Source organism: Ranitomeya variabilis, chromosome 7 (genome assembly GCF_051348905.1).
Source record: "Ranitomeya variabilis isolate aRanVar5 chromosome 7, aRanVar5.hap1, whole genome shotgun sequence".
Lineage (NCBI taxonomy): Eukaryota > Metazoa > Chordata > Amphibia > Anura > Dendrobatidae > Ranitomeya > Ranitomeya variabilis.
The window spans coordinates 160,577,174-160,591,359 of record NC_135238.1 but is presented as its reverse complement, the minus strand read 5'-3'; the positions used below and the strand labels follow the sequence as shown (position 1 = coordinate 160,591,359).

General features: G+C 44.7%; 1 protein-coding gene across 3 annotated transcripts in view; it reads left to right on the top strand.

Moving 5' to 3' along the window:
* The window catches only part of LOC143784206 (voltage-gated delayed rectifier potassium channel KCNH8-like), a 730,833-nt gene extending 717,862 nt beyond the window's left edge, over nucleotides 1-12,971 (top strand). For 2 of the 3 annotated variants that reach the window (XM_077272140.1, XM_077272142.1), the window contains exons 14-15: nucleotides 6,776-6,822; nucleotides 10,723-12,971. In XM_077272140.1, coding sequence (XP_077128255.1) covers nucleotides 6,776-6,822; nucleotides 10,723-11,448 — 773 coding nt within the window. In that variant the 3' untranslated portion in view covers nucleotides 11,449-12,971. The remainder of the gene's footprint in view (nucleotides 1-6,775; nucleotides 6,823-10,722) is intronic. The other variant, XM_077272141.1, reaches the window with a different exon arrangement.
* The last annotated feature ends 1,215 nt before the right edge of the window (nucleotides 12,972-14,186 follow it).

The window sequence follows — 14,186 nt, the reverse complement described above, 5'->3', positions numbered from 1 at the left end:
GACATGCACAAAGGGGTGACCAGTCTGGAAACACTGCAGGTCATAGTCACACATTTAGGCCAAACAGGCTGCTCACAGTAGCATAAGAAACATGTTTCCTGGTGCTGCCATAATAAAAAACAGCAAAAAAACAGCACCTCGGACACACTCACATTTCTTCGTGTGTTGACTATGTGGTCTCAACACCAATCTCTGGCTATCATTGCATTCAAGACAAAAGCTGGACTCTGGTGAAGAAGATAGACCTTCATTCCAGCCTCCATTGACATTCTGCTCTGCATTATGATAACTTTTAAGATTGGTAGCATGAGGTCTATTGATCAACTGGACGTTTGGCTCTAACCCAATGTCATGCAAACTGATTAATGCCTTAGGCTTGGTATGTGATATCTAATGTCAGTATGAGCACAGAATAGATTATTACACGCCATTCTTTGAATTTGATAAGACCGCGTGGCTATTCCCTTGAAGAGGCCTTCTCAAAGGAACGTCACACCGTTGCTACTCCCAGAATTATGATGTGGTATAGCACTATGTACAGTAGCTGGACCTTATATTCTTCATTCAAAGTACAATAACAAATCGCCATTACATTGATTTGGTGATGGAACCAGTGGTAAGGACATTTCTTCAAAGTGAGATTGTGTTACTGTTGGTTCTTTTGGAAGTTTTCAGACACTGTCTCATGAACATAACCTTTACTAAACTGAAGCTGGTTTGGCATTTCTAACCCATGGTAGCCAGCTGTTTGGCAGATCTGGCTATACAATAGATCTTTGCTCTTACCCGAGGAAACAAGAGCAAGGGTATGTAAGGCCAAAAAACTTCAACCGCAACTTCTTTGAAAGTTTGATAGAAAGTCTGGTGCTGGGCTCCTAGGAGAATTTTCTGATACACCAGAGCCACTGTGATACAGTTCCTCCCACTCATGTAAAACAGTGCCTTGCGAAAGTATTCGGCCTCCTGGAACTTTTTAACCTTTTCCCACATATCATGCTTCAAACATAAAGATACCAAATGTAAATTTTTGGTGAAGAATCAACAACAAGTGGAACGCAATTGTGAAGTTGAACAAAATTTATTGGTTATTTTAAATTTTTGTGGAAATTCAAAAACTGAAAAGTGGGGCGTGCAATATTATTCGGCCCATTTACTTTCAGTGCAGCAAACTCACTCCAGAAGTTCACTGTGGATCTCTGAATGATCCAATGTTGTCCTAAATGCCTAATGATGATAAATATAATCCACCTGTGTGCAATCAAGTCTCCGTATAAATGCACCTGCTCTGTGATAGTCTCAGGGTATGTGCACATGGAGCGCCCCCAGACGCAGTGCCGCGGGGTACTCGGTACCGGGCTTCTCTGTCTCAGTTCTGGGGTTGTGACGTGGCTAGACCCGGTCCGTGACCCTGCTAAGGGGCATCCAATGAAAGGTATAGGTGGTGGTGCGTGGTACAGGTCGCGATGAATAACGAGGACACAGGGTTGCAGTCTCTTTACCTCTTTACTGAAGGCTTCAAGGTCCTCAATCCAGAGTACGATTAACAGGGCTGTCTGAGACCGGCCGGTACGATGGCATCTCCAGAGTTCCCTTTGCAGGTGGAAATCTGTGCCTACCTTCTAGCGCCTGTGTGTTGTAGTACTTCCCTGCTGAGCACCACGGGATAGTCCTCACAACTGTTGTGTCTGTTTCTGATGTTCTTTCCCACAACTTATGTCTATTCTGATGTTCTTCTCCGTCCCCCAGATGATATGGATAGGACGCACCCGTATGACGGGTAGGCCTGGAGTTCTTCCGGGGCCCTAGTGACGCCCCTCTCCCACAGTTGCCCCCTATGTCTGCTTAGGTGATTTAGGTGAGACAGCCAACCTATAATTAACTGTCCTGCCGTTGGTTTGAAGTAATGCTTGGAGCTCAAAACTTTCTCGGCGTTCCGGCCACCAGCTACGCGCCTCAATAGGATGTTGCCTCGATCTTACAGCACGACTCCTACTGGTGTTATCTCCTTTTTGCTTTGATCTCGTTTCTCACTCTCCACAATAAACCTCGCTTCTTGTCCTTTCTTGAGATACCGCCGCGATGTAGTGCAGGCGCGGTTCCTTAACGTTCTTTCCTTTTCGCTAGGCCTCTGTCAGGATCCCACCCCTGACAGGGACCCCCCTGAATCTTCCCCTGCAACACCCTCTGCCACAGGATGTTGCCTGGTTCCAACCCAGTCAGCTTCTGTTCTAACTTTCTATCTAACCCCCAGTTTTACCAGATTGTGAGGAGTGGCCCTTTGCTCCCCCTGGAGGCCAGACTATGAAGTGTATTGGTGTCTGTGATACCTGGTCAGATGAACTCCTTCAGTGCCATCAGACGTACCATCACTCCCCTTAGCGGCGGAGCATCAGTACTGCAACGACAAGGACTCTGGGGCGCTGCACTCCCCCCCGGTTAAATCCAGTACTCCCGGACTGGGAAGAAAACAACAATACATGTCAGCAAAAGACATACAAATTTTGAAATGCAATAAACAAGTAATAAGTGGAAATAACGGTGCTTCCCTTTATGGGAGGTGAGGACTCTTGAACGTTACAAACATGGTTAAATATCTTAAATAACACACTATAAATAACTTCTATTACCCAACCGGGTATTCTACTGAGTGCAAATGCTGAACAATAATTTAACTTTGCCTCTAAGGACGTGTAAGCTGAATCCACTAAAGGCCTATGATAAAACTCCTAAAATATAAATTAACTTTTCTTCATTTTTCTCTTCTAAGTGCAATATTTTCTTTTTATTCTCTGATTTGTCTTATGCAGGACCGCCTGTCTATCTGCCCAGGCCTACTGCCTCTTTCTTAGTACAGGATCACTGAGCCATCTCTTTATGTCTCCTAGGAGGACTCACCCACTAACCCCTACGGGTTCACTTTCCTGTCCTCATTCTCTAGCACATTATTAAACATTTTCTATAGTTAACTGACTACATATAACTTTTCTATGTAAAACATTATTTCTATTTACTCTCCTTTAATGCAACATTATATATTGAATGCAACTGGTGAACATTCCCTTTAAGAGGGAACAAAGTCTCCTTGAGGTAGTGCAACTACTCATGTTGCAAGTCCGTGTAAGGCAGGAACTCCGATGCTGTTTCCAGGAACAGTTTCTTCGCAAAGAGTTCTCTTTCTTGTAAAACCAGTAGGGGGCACCCTTAAGAGGGTGCAAACTATTTACAGAGCAGTTTGTGAACCATTCACCGTCCATGATTCGGTAGTCTTTAAAACAGTAGTAACCAAAACAAAAAGGCAAAATAGGGATCCCGGGTCAACTAAGGGATCCCTTTAAGAGATAACCCTGGTCGGGTTATAGCATCAGAAAAACACAAAAAGACGAACAGTTAACTATTTACATTTGCAGAACTTTAGAACTCATTCTGACTGATTAGGAGGTGGCCTCCTTCCGGGCTTCACCTGGCAAACGGCCCGCGGTAGTATAGGGAGGCCTAATCCCCGTCCAGGCAGCGACAGCACCCCTCTCTGAGCCGCCCTCCTAAACCGAGAGCGAGCGCGCCCCATAGATACACGGTGAGTCGGGATATCCTGGGGTTCCGTGGTGGTGGGTTCCGTTACCTTTTCCACAGGGGATTCGTCCTCCGAGGTCCCAGCAGCAGCCTGGAGGGTGAAGCACCGCTGAACGCCCCGAGCAGTCCAGCCGACCTCCTCCATCGGGTATAGGTCACTGCGTCTCTGGGCTCCAAGTCGCGGTTCTTATCATATCTTCCACCGCAGGGCTCCACTTCCCTCCGGTCAACGCGGACCTGCAGCGGCTCTCCAATCTCCTGGATAACTCCCCTTCCTTCCCGGGAGTTAAAGAAAACCACCACTCCCCAGTGTGATGGTGGGACCTTCTCAGCATCCGTCAGGTCGATCTGGGCCGCAGGTTGGGGTCTATTCCTCCACGCTGTCATCAGGCACCGCAGGTGTTCTGCCTCCGGCAGGATTCTCAGGCCCTGCGCCTGCAGCTCACACTATGCCGCGGCCGGGATGGAGAGGGCAGGGGACACCGGAGTTAGGCGGACCTCCGTGGGCTGGCCCAGCCGGGAGGTCACACGATCGTCGGCCTCCCGGCGGCATGCCATCCGCCGGGCCTCAGCTGCAGCCACACACTCCTCGGATGGCGGCCAGTTGGGTCTGCCCAGCGGTAACTCCGTGAGGGCCAGTCCCTGCAGCGATGGCGATGCTGGGGCTGTGACGGTAGTGCAGCCTCATGCTGGGTCGGGTCGTCCCCATGCGGTGCTTCCGACGTCGCCATCTTTGCCTCCTCCCCAGTGTCTCCTTCCCGCGCTCTCTTTCATGGGCGGCCCCGTCTCCATGGTCTCCACCCTCCAAAGAGGATCAGAAGGCGGACCTCAACTGCTGACGGACACGTCCTCAGGACGCAGAAATACTTAGACTGGGCGGCCATTGTCTTTTGCGCTCTGCAGCTTGTCTACGCCCACTTCCACGCCCTTCTTCTCCTGCGCTCCCCTTGGTGCTGCAATGGCAGCGGTTTTGGCGGGAACCTCTGGCGCAAGCAGCAATACACAGTCTTTGCAATGAGTCACAGTCCAAGCACAATAAATCACAGTTCCAAGGCACACATGACCTGATTCTTCAGGCTTAAGTAGATCCTGTTTGTGACGCCAAGTTTGGAGCGCCCCCAGACGCAGGGCCGCGGGGTACTCGGTACCGGGCTTCTCTGTCTCAGTTCTAGGGTTGTCACGGTGGCTAGACCCGGTCCGTGACCCTGCTAAGGGGCGTCCAATGAAAGGTATAGGTGGTGGTGCGTGGTACAGGTCGCGAAGAATAACGAGGACACAGGGTTGCAGTCTCTTTACCTCTTTACTGAAGGCTTCAAGGTCCTCAATCAATCCAGAGTACGATTAACAGGGCTGTCTGAGACCGGCCGGTCCGATGGCATCTCCAGAGTTCCCTTTGCAGGTGGAAATCTGTGCCTACCTTCTAGCACCTGTGTGTTGTAGTACTTCCCTGCTGAGCACCACGGGATAGTCCTCACAACTGTTGTGTCTGTTTCCCATGTTCTTTCCCACAACTTATGTCTATTCTGATGTTCTTCTCCGTCCCACAGATGATATGGATAGGACGCACCCATATGACGGGTAGGCCTGGAGTTCTTCCGGGACCCTAGTGATGCCCCTCTCCCACAGTTGCCCCCTATGTCTGCTTAGGTGATTTAGGTGAGACAGCCAACCTATAATTAACTGTCCTGCCGTTGGTTTGAAGTAATGCTTGGAGCTCAATACTTCCTCGGCGTTCCGGCCACCGGCTACGCGCCTCAATAGGATGTTGCCTCGATCTTACAGCACGACTCCTACTGGTGTTATCTCCTTTTTGCTTTGATCTCGTTTCTCACTCTCCACAATAAACCTCGCTTCTTGTCCTTTCTTGTCCTTTCTTCCGGTTCCTTAACGTTCTTTCCTTTTCGCTAGGCCTCTGTCAGGATCCCACCCCTGACAGGGACCCCCCTGAATCTTCCCCTGCAACACCCTCTGCCACAGGATGTTGCCTGGTTCCAACCCAGTCAGCTTCTGTTCTAACTTTCTATCTAACCCCCAGTTTTACCAGATTGTGAGGAGTGGCCTAATACATAGCGCCCTTTGCTCCCCCTGGAGGCAAGACTATGAAGTGTATTGGTGTCTGTGATACCTGGTCAGATGAACTCCTTCAGTGCCATCAGACGTACCATCACTCCCCTTAGCGGCAGAGCATCAGTACTGCAACGACCAGGACTCTGGGGCGCTGCACACACGTTGCGGATTTTGCTGCAGATTCGCAGCTGTTTTCCCTGAGTTTACAGTACCATGTAATCCTATGGAAAACAAAATCCGCAGTGCACATGCTGTGGAAAAAACATGCGGAAACGTAGCGTTGTTTATTCCGCGGCATGTTAATTCTTTGTGCGGATTCCGCAGCGGTTTACACCTGCTCCATAATAGGAATCCAAGGTGTAAAACCGCAGGTGGAATCCGCACAAAATCCTGAAAAAAAGTGGTAATTCAGCAGTTAATCCGCAGTGAGATTTACCTGCAGATTTACCAAAATCAGTCAGGAAAAATCCGCACCACTTTCCGCAACGTGTGCACGTGGCATCAGGGTTCTGTTTGAAGTACAGAGAGCATCATGAAGACCAAGGAACACAAGAGGCAGGTCCGTGATACTGTTGTGGAGAAGGTTAAAGCCAGATTTGAATACAAAATGATTTCCAAAACTTTAACCATCCCAAGGAGCACTCTGCAAGCAATCATATTGAAATGGAAGGACTATCATACCATACCATATATTGCCATATGGTCCTTGTGGACAATGCTGCACTATGGAGATTTTATTGGGCAATGTTAAGGAGAGAATACCTTTATAATACACCATGTGATGGAACATAGCACAATACAGAATGAAATCACAGGTATAAAGAGATTCCATAATATACAACACAAATCTATTGGCTCTGTATTACAGCTCCGTACTGTGCTGTGAATGATCTCTGATTTTTCCAATGCAGATTACACAATTATACCATTGATCGGACGACCAGCACCTTTATATGTGACATAGTGTTACAGGGCTGAATTCCATCCACACCAATAATTGATATTCTTTTGTAAGGATGTGGTGAAAGATTTCATTGTCTGTGTTGCTGCACATACAATGGATTTTGGTCAACCTTGAGATTGCACAATTGTGATGTAATTCATTTACTAAATGTAACTTCTCTTCTTCTCCTTAAAGCAGAAAATGTGGAGACCAGGAAAAGCATTGTGAAATTAAATCAAGAGGTGAGTTATTTAATATTCACTGAAGTATACACTGTGTGCAGAATTATTAGGCAAGTTGTATTTTGATCACGATACTTTTTATACATGTTGTCCTACTCCAAGCTGTTCAGGCTTGAGAACCAACTACCAATTAAGTAAATCAGGTGATGTGCATCTCTGTAATGAGGAGGGGTGTTGTCTAATGACATCAAAACCCTATATAAGGTGTGCTTAATTATTAGGCAACTTCCTTTCCTTTGGCAAAATGGGTCAGAAGAGAGATTTGACGGGCTCTGAAAAGTCCAAAATTGTGAGATGTCTTGCAGAGGGATGCAGCAGTCTTGAAATTGCCAAACTTTTGAAGCGTGATCACCGAACAATCAAGTGTTTCATGTCAAATAGCCAATAGGGTCACAAGAAGCATGTTGGGCAAAAAAGGCGCAAAATAACTGCCCATGAATTGAGGAAAATCAAGCGTGAGGCTGCCAAGATGCCATTTGCCACCAGTTTGCCATATTTCAGAGTTGCAACATTACTGGAGTAACAAGAAGCACAAGGTCTGCGATACTCAGGGACATGGCCAAGGTAAGGAAGGCTGAAAAACGACCACCTTTGAACAAGAAACATAAGATAAAACGTCAAGACTGGGCCAAGAAATATCTTAAGACTGACTTATCAAAGGTTTTATGGACTGATGAAATGAGAGTGACTCTTGATGGGCCAGATGGATGAGTGAGAGGCTGGATCAGTAAAGGGGAGAGAGCTCCACTCCGACTCAGCACCAGCAAGGTGGAGGTGGGGTACTGGTATAGGCTGGTATCATCAAAGATGAACTTGTGGGACCTTTTCGGGTTGAGGATGGAATGAAGCTCAACTCCCAGACCTACTGCCAGTTTCTGGAAGACAACTTCTTCAAGCAGTGGTACAGGTAGAAGTCGGTATCGTTCAAGAAAAACATGACTTTCATGCAGGACAATGCTCCATCACATGCCTCCAACTACTCCACAGTGTGGCTGGCCAGTAAAGGTCTCAAAGAAAAAAAATAATGACATGGCCCCCTTGTTCACCTGATCTGAACCACATAGAGAACCTGTGGTCCCTCATAAAATGTGAGATCTACAGGGAGGGAAAACAGTCCACCTCTCGGAACAGTGTCTGGGAGGCTGTGGTGTCTGCTGCACGCAATGTTGGTCGTAAACAGATCAAGCAACTGACAGAATCTATGGATGGAAGGCTGTTGAGTGTCATCATAAAGAAAAGTGGCTATATTGGTCACTAATTTTTTGGGGTTTTGTTTTTGCATGTCAAATTTGCATGTCATTTGTTTATTTCTAAATTTTGTGCAGTTATATTGGTTTACCTGGTGAAAATAAACAAGTGAGATGGAAATATATTTGGTTTTTATTATGGTGCCTAATAATTCTGCACAGTAATAGTTACCTGCACAAACAGATATCCTCCTAAGATAGCCAAATCTTAAAAAAAAAAAAAAAAACACTCCAACTTCCAAAAATATTAAGCTTTGATATTTATGAGTCTTTTGGGTTGATTGAGAACGTAGTTGTTGATCAATAATAAAAATAATCTTCTGAAATACAACTTGCCTAACAATTCTGCACACAGTGTATGTAATATGTCTAGTATTATATAGCTGTCTTGCCCTCGTTGTACCAGGTGCTCAGCTTTGAGGAAGAAATAAAAGATACTTTGCCCATTTCTCTACTTACATTGGACCTTTATCTGTGACTGACTTTTCAAAAAGCTGATAACCAAAGGTAGAAAACTCAATTTTTTTTTTCAAAAATAACACCACTCTTATATGTTGGCTGTGTATGGAGTAAAGGTACCTTCACACTAAACGATATCGCTAGCGATCCGTGACGTTGCAGCGTCCTGGCTAGCGATATCGTTGAGTTTGACAGGCAGCAGCGATCAGGATCCTGCTGTGATATCGCTGGTTGTTATTTAAAGTTCAGAACTTTATTTGGTCGTCAGATCGCCGAGTATCGTTGTGTTTGACAGCAAAAGCAACGATACCAGCGATGTTTTACAATGGTAACCAGGGTAAATATCGGGTTACTAAGCGCAGGGCCACGCTTAGTAACCCGATGTTTACCCTGGTTACCAGTGTAAAATGTAAAAAAACAAACAGTACATACTCACTGTCGCGTCCCCGGCGTCCGCTTCCTGCACTGACTGAGCGCCGGCCGTAAAGTGAAAGCACAGCACAGCGGTGACGTCACCGCTCTGCTGTTAGGGCCGGCACTCAGTCAGTGCGGGAAGCGGACACCGGGGGACGCGAAGGTGAGTATGTACTGTTTGTTTTTTTACATTTTACACTGGTAACCAGGGTAAACATCGGGTTACTAAGCGCGGCCCTGCGCTTAGCAACCCGATGTTTACCCTGGTTACCCAGGGACCTCGGCATCGTTGGTCGCTGGAGAGCGGTCTGTGTGACAGCTCTCCAGCGACCAAACAGCGACGCTGCAGCGATCGGCATCGTTGTCTGTATCGCTGCAGCGTCGCTTAGTGTGAAGGTACCTTTAGACTAAGCTGCATTACGAGACAGCCCACAGACAAGAGAGGGACTATTTTTTGGAAGAAATCAGCAATGTTTTGTAATCTCTTAAAGCCCCTTTCAGCAACAGTTAACTTTTTTGAAAAGGGTTATCCAGGATTAAGTTTCTTTAACTATGGGGCTAATAACTAACAGTCAGGTAGTTGCTAACTACCTGTCTGTTTTGCCCACCGCTGATCTGTGCTATCACAAAATGGTCACAGACCGCTCCTGCCAGTGACTGAGCATTTTGCACTGATGTCATGTTGACAGAGCAGCGGTTTCTCTTAAATGATATGCTGTTGACAGGGCATGACTGCCGACATCATACTGACAGCGAGTTCCCTGCTGCCTAACAGCAGGGAGCCGTTTGTCAATCAGCATGATGTTGGCAGCCCGGAAGAGGAAAAGCTGCTCTGTTGATGTGGAGCAGCTGAATCATTGGCAGGAGCGGTCAGCGACTGCTCTGAGCCAGCACCAGGTAGACCAGGCAGGTAGTTGCCTTTGCTAGCAACTTTCTGCCTGTTAGCGTTTAGGCCCATAAAAAAAACAAAAACAAAATAGTCCTGGACAACACCTTTAATAGCATTAGGCTTAGCATACATTTTAACACTAATCTAATCACTAGAGAAAACAGTGATTTTATTAAGAAAAACCTGCAGCAAGCAGCACAGTAAATGACACATCACTGAAACCAGTTTTCTGCCCCTACATCATGCTGCACTCATGTGGGGTAGCAAAAATCCGGCGACAGATTCCCTTTAAGAAATAAACAGCAGTTATAAGGAAATGGTTAGACTGACGTATGAGGCCTAATCTCAACAAAGAAGCTTTCATCCATGTTATAGGGATTTTTTCCAGGGGATTAACGATCATGGACACAGAGGTTGCAGTCATATCCAAGTCTTGGAGTCTAATGGGTCCCAAATGTCCCTTTGGCTTATTTGATAATTATACACAGTAGTATTAAAGTCCTGTCATAGATTCTGCATTGTAGCCGACGAGCTTCCCGGTATTGCCACTTGGTATTATCATTATTATTATTGCCATATTATCTTAGGTAGTGTCCTCTGTTCATAACTTCTGTGGACATTTATAGTGTACAATGAAGTATATGGAGAGTGCATTGTCCAGGAACTGTAGAACAGGGACTACCAGATCCCCCATTTTCCCCATAAGCAAGGGTCCTAGAAGGTGGCTTCTAGGACGTACACTCTTAGGCATATATAGCAGGTCCTTTAGATATATCATGTATTCCTAGCATGGGAATAACCACTTGAAGGAACCATGTAAAGACTGTAGATATTTATGTGCTTGATTTATTGTTGTATTTCTTTTTACCATGTTGTATGTCCTTTTTGTAGATGACCGTCCTTTCTCAGCAAGTTACACAGTTAAGTAAGGACCTGAATGAAATGCTTCAGCTTATGAGGCCTGTTCTCCTAAACCAGAGCTACATGCAATCTCCCTCTGCTGGCCTCCTTACCCCAACCCTGAATAACACCTACAGCAACAGCAGTGGGTTTTGCAGTGGACAGCAGTCCCAAATTACCATTCCCAGCCTTGTTGGAACATCCTGTCCTGGTCAGACACGGGCAGATGTAGCACAACCTAACACAGCTTGGATGGAGGCCTTAAATCAGCCTACTAAGGCTGCCCAGCCAGAGAATTCATGCAGGAAAAATGTCCACCCTGCCCTTTCTCTGGATTCATTCCTCAGACATTCATGTACTCACCACAGACAGCACAAGAGTTGTGGCCCTATGACTGTAAACCAAACACTGTCCCCTTGCCATAGCCATTTCCCTCAAACACAAATGAACCATGTGAGCCAGGTAATGCATAGTAATTCATCTCCAGTGATGGCTTCTCATCAATCCTCCAGCAAACAAGCGGAAGTGCAGAAGTCCAGCCCTAGTTTCACATCCAGCAGATCATTCTGTAGCCCTCAAGACGCTGACCTCTTGGGATTGATGTCGCGTGATTATAGAGAGCCATCTTCAGCAGCTCTGGAACTGGTCCGTACTTCTTCTGGAGAATCACAAGGGGACATCATCAGGTTTATAGATGATGAGGGCACAAATGTGTAATACTGGAGACTGTGAAGCCAAAGCACTGACCATGGGGATATTTACCAAAGTGAAGCTCTCCAAGGCTGGACCAAGCTACTGTAGGATAATATTATCCTGTTGACAAGAGAATGTCTAGAATGTCTAACTACTGCCAGATTTTATTCTCCTTGCCACAATACTGTTCAGCAGGCAACGAGAGACTCAATTACCATCAGTTTTATTTTGTTTTTGTTTGTTTTTTTACCTAAACATGCAATTTATAGTGAAAAAAACCCCATCACTTTCTAAAGTTCTGTCTTTTGGCTGCTAGTAACTCCAGCCGCATCATTTGAGCAGTTTATGCACATGGACTTTAACAAATTTATTTGTAGCGACTATAGATCGATTTTTATGAAAAGGACCAAATCCAGTACACAAATGGTTAACGGGAACAAAGGTGTCAACGTGCATGGAATTTAAACAGAAAACCGTTTCTTATAGCATGATCTTAATATTGTTAATACTGACACTTATAAGAAGAATGACTACAAATTTGAGCCAAATATTTTAAAAGGGAATATTTCTGGATGGTTTTCGTTTTCCTTTAGCTTTTTTTCTGTTTTTGAGTATAAAAGGACCTTATTTTTCTATATTTGCTACTTGAAGGTTTTTACTGAACTTTTTTTGTTCTGATTTTTTCTTTGTCATTCCAAAGCAGAGAGATTTATTTAACCCTTTCATTGCTAGAGGGGACTTTAAAAAAAAAAAAAAAGAAAAAAAGCACATTGATTTGCTATGAGACTGGGCCCTCTGGCAGGGAAACATTTACAAAATAAAAGGGATCAAATTAAAGGTGCATGCTGTGCAACGCATGGAGCATTTTCTGGGAAGAGGTATACCTGAGCAACTGGAAGTGTCTGTTTATTTTGCTTTAATAAAGATAATGTGTTACAAAAAACCTGTTTCCTTTTAAAATTCAACAGCAATTCAAGTATGAAATAAATATTCAGACATGCTTCTTTATGTTATACCATTAGGGATGAGCGAACCAATGGAAGTTCGGGTTCAGCTGAAATTGAGAAAAAAGTTTAGTTGTGGTCCAAACTTGACCCCAAACACAATAGAAGTCAATGGGGACCTAAATTTTGGTGCTGTAAAATGATCGTAGTAAGGGCTAGGGGGCTTCAAAAGGAAGCAAAATGGGGTAAAAGCAGGACAATCACAACGCAAAAAAATGTGGATAGGAAAATTACTTAAAATAACAAAATTTAAAAAAATAAAAAATAATATTAAACTAGGAGACTGAGGTCCAAGTGGAGCTGTGCCTTGCTTGTGTAGTTTACTGTACTTGTTAATAAATAAATGAGAAAATGACAGGGGGTCCCTCCTATTTTTTAATAACCAGCCAAGAAAAAGCAAACAGCTGTGAGCTGGTCTTATTATGCTGGGAAGGGGACGATGTTCATTTTTTTTTTTTTAAATCAAATACTTTAAATTGAAGAAAGCAGAAAGGATAACATTACATACATAAGCATGCTTTAGAGTACAAATTATAATACTTTCTCCATTTTTTAATAAATGTAAATACACCAAACACATCCCTCCCCTCTTCCATAACAAGAAAACCTCCCCCAACCCCCCCACCCCCGTCACGCTTCTACAATCCTTATCCATGTATTACAATGTTGCACACTCTTTTATAACCCTAATATCCTATTTTTGACGAGTTCTGCTAAAGCCAATCCGGGAAAGTCCAACCAGCCCCCCCAGATATTCTCGTAGTTGTTCATCTTGCCTCTTTTCATGTATCTGCTTTGCTCCATAAGGATTACAAAATTAACTCTATTTACAAATTCCTTCCTAGTAGGAGGATTTTCATCTAACCAGTGCAATGTGATAGTTTTCCTTGCAACATAAAGCAGTCTGGCTATTGCTAGCCTACCCCATTCATCTCACGCCACCTCCTCTACATGTCCTAAAATACACGTCAATGGATCTCGAGTAATAGTTGCTTCCGTCACTCTTTCCACTAAATTTAGGACCACAATCCAAAATGCCTGTAGTCTTGGACAAGACCATAGCATATGAAGAATATCAGCTTCATCCATCGTACATCTCGGGCATCCAGAGTCCGCCCTTAGTCCAGCTTTTTTCATCCACACAGGTGTCCTGTATACCCTTTGTATAGTGAATAACTGCGACACCCTCCCAAATTCACTTATAGATATTTTAGGGACATATTGTAAAATCGACTCCCACTGATCATCCGATATGTCTCCCAAATCCCTTGCCCATTTAGCTCTAGCCATCAATGGGTGTCTATCCAAAAACGTATCCAGCAATCCCCTGTAAATTAGCGATATAAGACCCCTAGTACCCCTCTGTGGACCAAGTATATTCAACATACTGTCACTCTGTATCACTATCGTTGACCTTCTCCACTGTCTAGAGAATGCGTGTCGCAATTGCAGATACTGGTAGAACATATTATGCTCCAAAGGGAATGCCTTCCTGAGTGTTTCAAATGTTTTAAACATCTCACCATCTAGCAGCTGCGACACATACCATATACCTATTCTTCTCCACTGTCCAAAATTCCGTAGACTTAGCAGTTCAGTCAGCCGGGGGTCATACCAAATGGCTGTGTATCTCGTGTATTCCCCTATACCGCTCCATAGCTTTATTTTTTTCCACAGTTTTTCAAGCGACGCCAAAGTTGGAAACCTTTAGGATTCAGACGAAATTTAGGACGATATTCATTTAGCTTCCCAGCCTAT